The sequence below is a fragment of the Mirounga angustirostris genome, unplaced genomic scaffold (assembly GCF_029215605.1).
Source record: "Mirounga angustirostris isolate CCGP_5_RB_7025 unplaced genomic scaffold, mMirAng1.0.hap1 SCAF_6, whole genome shotgun sequence".
Taxonomy (NCBI): Eukaryota; Metazoa; Chordata; class Mammalia; order Carnivora; family Phocidae; genus Mirounga; species Mirounga angustirostris.
In genome coordinates this window covers 145,409,198-145,417,072 of record NW_026991714.1, presented here as the reverse complement: position 1 = coordinate 145,417,072, position 7,875 = coordinate 145,409,198, and the positions used below count along the sequence as shown (strand labels likewise).

Genomic DNA, 7,875 nt, shown 5'->3' with positions numbered 1-7,875 from the left:
CATGGGCAAGCCCAGGAATACCCTCCAGGCACCAGGTCTGGGGCACAGCGGAGAGCTTGCCCTTGGGCGCTCTCTAGTGGCCACTCGTGGGAAGCATCCCAGGGTGCCATACTCCCTAGTGTCCCTAAGCAGGACCTTGGCCTTGTCTGTGTCTATCACTCCCTATAGGGTCTGGCCTTCAGCTCATCCCCCAAACCCTCTGTACATACATCCCCCATAGAGCAAGAGAGCCAACACAAATAAATGGAAATGGCTCCCAGCTCATTTCCCTAACGGCCTTTTCCTGGTGGTGCCCAGTGTGTGGGGATATATGCCCCACGGGCTCAGACAAGCCAGACATCCCAAGAGCAAAGGCCTTCTTCAGTGGCTCAGACACCAAACTCCATTGAGCACAGCTCTCAGCCAGAACCACCTTGTACCAAAATCTCCCGTGCCAGTTACAGGGGGATTCTGGTGGGATGTCCATCTTCTTGAACATCCCAGGGATGAGTTGCTTCCCAGCTTCCCAGAGAGCCCATTTCAGCCCAGAAAGCAGGGTACACAGGAAAGAACCCCCATTTCTGACCCTGGTTTTGGCACTGACTAGCTGTGTGTGACCCTGGACATGACCTTCACCTCCCTGAATGGAAAGTAGACCCAGAGACACGGGGCCCTGGCATGTGGGAGGGTCTTGACCTCAGAACCTGAGTGCTGGCTCTAAGGACCCTCATTTTAAAAGACTCGGGGCCCAGAACACTGTGTGTATGTAGCAGGAGGCTCCTGTGAGTGTCCAAATCAGGATTGCCTGGCTCCCGGGGGGTGGGGGGCTGTCTGTGCACCAGGGTCTAGGCTCTTGCTGGGGGGTGGGGTGCAGCCTGTAGATGAGGCCTCTGGCTGAGGAAGTGCATGAGCCAGAAGACCGGAAGGGGCTTCCACCAAGAAGCAGAGGGTGGGTCCTGCCCTTGAACTGCATCCTATATGGCCAGGAATGGGGTAGTCTCAGTGCTAAGTGAGGAGCCCTGGCCTGGGACTTGGGTCGGACCCTGGTCCGTCTTGCTATGTGAGCTCGGGGCAGCCTTCTCTCGGCTCTGGTCTTCAGTTTCTCATCTGCACAACAGAGCTCTTACAAAACAACTCCTCAGCTCTGTCCCTGCTCATCCCATTATCCCCAGACTCCCAGGCTGGTACAACCAGGACTGGGGGAGGGGTGGGGTGATGACAAACCACACTGGTCTAGGGCTTGTCCCATCCACACCTTTAAACAAAGTTGGAGCGTCAAGTTTGTGCTGGGGGTTGGGGATAAAATGGGAGCTCAGTGGAGGATGAGTACCACCTGTGTGCTGTTTTAATCCTCATCGCACCTGGAACGTTATTTACGTAGCAATTGCTTTATCGATGAAATAACATTTTGGTATGCTGGTTTATTTCTAATACATATTAAATTAACTGCATAACTATTTTAAAAAGTCCTTTGTGAGCCGCCCCTGAAAATCATCTTTTGTGTACATGCACTTTGCTTTTGGAAGTTTATCTCTGCCCTTAGGAGGCTCGCACGGTCCAGGGGGATGGCCAAGTCAGGAGTGGAGCTCAGTCAGCTCCAGGAATTCACAGGAGGGGCAACCAACTACAGTAAGCATGTATTCTGCTGCTTTGACGTCTTCAGGTCGTGCTGACCTGGGAGGGACTGTCTGTCCCGCTCAGCATTAGCCAGTTCCTAGGGCTAGTAAAGCATCTGCCTATTAGCGAGCTTTCATTTGCAAACCAGCCAAACCCAGAGCCCATATCCCCATCACTTCTTTTATTGGCTTTCACACTCAGGGCCGCTGTCCCCCGGTCCTGATCACCCCAGGCCCGGGTACCAAACAACTACAGAGAGCCCCTACGGCCCAGAGCCTACTGATGCAAATGATGCAAACTAGCGGACCCTAAGCCTATTTACTCCCATCACCTGTTCCTTCCCTCCGGAACCACAGTGAAGGCTCTTATCCACATCTTCCCCTTGCTCCCCTGTCTCCTGACCAACCTGGTGCTTCCCTATGTGACCCTGCCTGGCACGGTGTACCCTCTCCTCTGGGAACTGTGAGTAACCAGCTGTCTTCAACGGCACTTGTCCCCTGGTCCATGGGCCTCATCATGCCTGAATAATAATAAAACCCACATTTAAAAACACTGACCCAGGCCTGGGGGTTCAGGGAGGGTTCCTTGGAGGGAGTGACATCAAGAATGAACCTTCAGGGAGTGGGCATTAGCTGGGAGACCAGATGATGGGGCAGGGGTGGGTGTCCCCGGGAGAGGTGTCGGGACCTACTGAAGAAATGACCATCTCATTGTACCGTAGGGTGGGGATGGGGGAAGGGGCTTTGTCTAGCCCCACCTCTTTGATCTCCAAGTTGTGTTTCCCAGCTCCTAATAAACCCAAAAGATGTGGATTCTCTGTATTCTGCCATTGCTGCTCCAGTCTAGGGGACTCAGGAGCCCGGCCAGGTGCTGCCAGCCTGGGGAGAGGCTACAGGCCCGCCGAGGGAAACACGTGAAGACCAGACAGAGCAGAGCCCCTCACTCACACCCGCCTAACACTGCACCCCGCGGGGGGCCCCACAGCCATTCCCAGCTATTGAACAAAGAGCGGGGTTTTCAGCGTCCTTGAATACAGTAGCAGGGGCAGCCCAGGCTCAAGACAGGGCTGCCAGTCTAAGGACAGAATGGGTGTGAGAACCACGGCGGGGGGCGGGGGGGGGCGCACTCCCTTCCCGGTGCCTTCTCTCCCCACCGCTTTCTGCTGGGCTCCCTTATAAAGACCGCTGTCAGCCTGAGGAACGCAAAGGGGCTCGCAGTCACTGAAGAGCTGAGGCCCCGTCCTGGGGGCCCCATTTCCCGGCTGAGCGGCCTGGTCACATCCCCAGGTTTTTAACCTCCCGGAGCCTCTGCTTCCTTCTTGTAAAATAGAAATAAAAATAGCTCCTATTCACCAGATTATTTCAAGGCCAGAGAGCGCAAACCCCAAGGAAGCCCTGTGGGCCTCTAATGTGAACAGCCTTTTCCTCTTACCTGTGCACACACCTCCACGCTGCCCTTGTCGGAACACCCTCCCCGCCTTGTTCCATTTGTCAAGTGGGATGTCCTGGAAAGCAGAGAGGCTTTGCTAGAAAACCTGAGCGTCCTACCAGGGCCGACAATTAAGTGAAAGAAGCACTGTCAGGGAGCCTGAGCCCGCACTCGGGCCTGTCACCTCTGTCACCTGTCCCACGCACAGCACTGATCACTTCTCTCCATGCCTGGGGGCTGGGGTGCTCCTTGCGTGGCCTTGGGCCCCTCACATCTCACGCCTAAGGGGCTGAGCCCCAAACTTGAAAGAAAAAGAGGCTTCCTCCACCGAGCCCCCCCATCCCGGTCACAGTGACCACCTCCCTCTTTTCTATCTCCCTCCCCACCCCCTCTGTCTTCAGGAGTAAACTTCGTATCTCAGCCACGTCATCTTTAACTTGAGAACCCTAAGGAAATGCTGAGCCAGGGGGAAAAAAAAGAAAGAAAAAGAAAATGACGTTCGAACTTCAGGATTTCAACTGACTTGGCAAACCGAACTTCTAAGAGCTGCAGAGAATCTCAGAGGTTGTCATGCCGGCTGCCGGGGGAGCTTTGGGTGGGCGGCAGGTACTTCCTTCTCCTGCCCTTCCCGCTCACTCAGCAAGGCAAAATACCTGAAATAGTCCTTAGCGGCCATCACGTGGGTGAGCATCTGCAAACACGTGTGCTATTCTATAAAGTGAATGCAGGACCAAAAGCAGCTGATCTCAACCCAGAGGGGTTCCCAAGGCCAGGCACTCTGTGGGTAGGTCTAGTGAGGGGGCCTAGCGCGCAGGTGGGCCTGAGGCCAAGGTGGGGCCAGGGTGTCCCAAGCTAGGCCAGGCCAGGCTGACCAGCAGACAGAGTGGCCCAGAGACAGATCTATGCCTCAAAGGTTACATACGGACTATGTGTGCGTACTGAGTGTGTATGGGGGAGGCGGTATATTTTAGTACAACCTTAGTGAAGGCCTATTTGGCAATGGGTGTACCAACTTTAAAAAATGTGTATAAGCTTCAAGGAGAAAAACCGCATGTGATATCCAGGAGCTGGCCTGGCATGCCTGCAAGGCCTTGCTGTTCTCCTGTTGGAACACAAACAGTTTCGCAGAAAATCGGTGTCAGAATTGGCCACGCTGGGATGGATCAAGAGAAAACAAGACCACCCCAGAATCAGTCTGAACACACACACAACATGAACATTATCCAACCCACAGAAAGGACCAGATATCCTTCCATCCTGGCTAATATGTCTGAACAACTATTCCTTCTTTACCAATTACAGCTTTGCCTTAGTCTAGATAAGATGTGCTGAGATACCCCACCTGAGACCTGTCTCTGCCCTGAGAGCATCCAACACGGAACAAAGCCCTGCTTCTTTACGTCTTCCCCAGAAGCACCTGACTCGAGCCCAAATCCTATATACCACCTGCCTCCGACCAGTCTCTTACTGCGCTGCCCCACAGCTCCCCCTGGTGGCTGTCCTCCCTCCCTACAACGAGCCCCAGAGCCAGCTTGCTTAACATGGTGCTCCTGGTGGCCTTTGGCTGGAGTAGTGACAGCATTCACCCAGGTTATCCACTTCCAAAATTTAGCCCAAGGAAAACTCATGTTCATAAATGTACATGCGTAAGGAAACTCAATGCAATGTGCGTGCACCATGACGGCAAACCATCAGACACCACGTAAATGTCCATCAGCGGGCGGCTGCGTAAATGCATTTTGCGACCGTGAGACACATGCAGTCATTAGAAATGATGACAAAGAGCCATATTTATTGATGGAAAAGTTTGCATCACATGATGGTTACATTATAGCATCACATGAAAAAAGGGTTTACAAAACGGTATGCAGGGCACTGGAGCTCCAAATAATCCTGCTTTTATAAAGATAAATTAATAAGTATTTCATACACTGCGAAAAAAGTATAGAAAAATAAATATAAAAACATTAACAGTTATCATTTCTTGGTTTGGGGATTATGAGGTTTTTTCCTTACCTGCATCTCTAGACTTTTTAGCAGTGGAAGATTTTTTTAAAAAAATATTTATTTGAGAGAGAGAGAGTACACATGAGCGGGGTGGGGAGGAGAGGGACAGAGGGAGAGGCAGAGAGAGAGAGAGAATCTCAAGCAGACTCACTGCTGAGTGTGAGGCTCAATCCCATGACCCTGAGATCAGGATCTGAGCCAAAATCGAGTCGGCCGCTCAACCAACTGAGCCCCCCAGGAGCCCCCGGAAATGTTTTACTTAGGTAATAAGAAACAGAGGAACTTCCAAGAGCTAGGGGCTGGGCTGTCGTGAGAACACAGCTGAGATCACAATCTGGGGTGAGCGTGGAGGAGGCGTCTGGTCTGGACAAATGAGCATTGCGGTGAGGAGACACGGCTGTGCCCCGAGGAGGGGAGACAGGGAGACAGGGCCCAGCAGAGGTGGCTGGGCAGTGGGAGGAGGCCGCCCCCCGGGCCTGTCTCAGGGTCCCTGTCAGACGTGGGGTTGACGGCGGGACTAGAGGCTGGGACTCTCTTCCAGAGAGGCGGGCTGGGTCTTTCTCTCTGTGCTGCCTGGGATACCTGCTCTGTCAGGCGTCGGGGGGTTCTACTTGAGGGGCACAGCCCACAGGCACAGTGGCTGGGCCCGAGGAGGGGCACCCGGAGCTGAGGGCCACCGGGGGCTTGGGGCTGCTTTCCAAGTTCACGCTGCACACCACGCCCCCACAAAAAGGCCTCCATCCCCAAACACCGCTAGCTGTGAGCAAGCCCTTCTTTGGAAACAGAGTCTTTGTAGATGTAACTGGGAATGTGGAGAGGGGTCATCCTGGATTGGGGTGGGCCTGAAATCCAAAGAGCAGTGTCCTTACAAGAGAGGGGAGAGGGAGCTGAGCCCCAGAGGAGACTGGAGGGACGTAGCCGCCAGCCACGGGATGCCAGGGACTGCGGCCACTTGTCCAGAAGCTGCGAGAGAGGCAAGGAAAGACTCTGCCTCAGAGCCTCGGCGGGGGGAGCACACCCCACCAACACTCGGATTTGGGACTTCTGGCCCCTGAACTGTGAGAGAAAACATTTCTGTTGTTTTAAGCTGCTGATTATGTGATGTTGTGTCCTAGGAAACAAAGGCACCTTCCCACCCTCTCACTGCCCCCCATACGCCCACCGGTCAGCCTGGGGACCCCGAGAAGGTCAGGAGCAGTTAAGGAATCTAACGGCGGGCACGTCCCGATTTCGTCTCCAAAGTGGCCTCACTACCTGTCTCCCATGGGTAACCGCTCGCCCGGGCCTGGTCCTTTAGAGGGAACTGGGCAATGTTTCCAGGTTGACGGTCATATGCTAAGAACACACAGGAAGAGGGACAGCCTGCTATTTCCTCGAGCCAGTAAAGGGAAATAGACTTTCGCGTCAAAACTCAAGAGAGGCTTTGTAAAACCAAAATCTACGGTAATTCGAAACACTGCATCATTTAAACAGCAAATCCATCCTTCTCATTAGCTTCCATCTTACAAACAGCTTATGAACGGTTTCCACGATAACGAAGGAAATGTTCTTTAAATCCGTGGACAGAGAAGGGAGCCAGAGAAGAGTGAAGGGCCAGATCTGATATGATTTTAACAAAGGCCAGAAAAGACTCAACCCTTCCCAGAAAATAAATCAGAGCCACACGTATTGCCAAGATCCAAAGAAAAAAATTTATTTACAATAGAGAATTTTATTCGAAACATGCATTTTTTTTTTTAAAACAAATCAGCAAATGCAGATCAAGTTTACACTCCTTAAGGCAAGAGTCCCTGTGCAAGCTATACATGTTCATATTAAATCCAAAAGCCGCTCACCCTGGGAACTCATGTACAAAGGGCAAGGCCAAGGTCAGCGATTTGTCTTTTATTAGAGAATCAGACAATCTCCCTGATACAGGAACTCTGAGGTCAACTTGCTATGAATTATACTAAGAAAATGCAAACCAATAGCAAGAAATTCTGATAGTCTCCTTTAGTATTGCATACAATCAAATCAACGTTATTTAGAAAGGAAATACAGTAGTGCATACGAAAAAGTGAAAACAGAACCTGTCCACGTAACCGGAAGGACAGCAGTGAGCTGACGGTCATATTGCACGCAATGGTCAAGTCCAAACATTTGGTTCAAAGTTAGCTTTTCCCCATTTTGGCAATCAGTTCATCACAAATCTTGGTGAGTTCTTCTATCTCTTTATTCTGAAAGTGAAGACAAAAAAAAAAAAGGTTGCTGAAATCTCCTGGCTGTTGGAAATCAAGCCAATCAGAATGATCTTTGGGCTTTTCAGGGGTGTGGGGCCCTCCAGGTTTCTGGGTCCCCCTGAAATTATCTAATGCAGTAAGAGAAACGACATGGAGACAAATAATGTTAAGTACATACCCCAGCTCTAGCCGTGACCTTGAGCAAGTTACACAACCTTTCTGAGCCTTGCTGTCCTTCTCTCTACAATGTGGATGACAGCATCTCTCTGAGAATGGAATGCAGTCAGAACGTAAAGCTCCCTAGCACAGTGACTGGCATAGAGTAGAGGCTTGACTCCTATGGGTTCACTTTGTTTGCCTCTGAAGGATGTGGACACAAAAGAGGGTCCGGGGTGAGCTCTCGGGCGGTCTGTTTGAGAAATGCCACCAGGAGGGGTTAAGCAATTCTACTCGAATAGGGTTGCTAGCATTATTTAGAGGTGCCGTGGACACGAGGAGTCGAGAAGAGAGGCAGGGGTAGACGCAAGATGGCTTCAGATGCTCCTCGCACCACGCCCTGCCCGTGCTGGGAAGCAAGGGAAGCCAACCACATGCTCGCACCAATGATCAGACAACACCGTCCACG

General features: G+C 51.9%; 1 protein-coding gene across 11 annotated transcripts in view; it reads right to left on the bottom strand.

Annotated features, from left to right (window-relative positions):
* Window positions 1-6,699: 6,699 nt before the first annotated feature.
* Window positions 6,700-7,875, bottom strand: part of TACC2 (transforming acidic coiled-coil containing protein 2) — a 199,392-nt gene continuing 198,216 nt past the window's right edge. For all 11 annotated transcript variants that reach the window (XM_064595369.1, XM_045879001.3, XM_045879000.3 and 8 more), the window contains one exon: window positions 6,700-7,247. In XM_064595369.1, coding sequence (XP_064451439.1) covers window positions 7,182-7,247 — 66 coding nt within the window. In that variant the 3' untranslated portion in view covers window positions 6,700-7,181. The remainder of the gene's footprint in view (window positions 7,248-7,875) is intronic.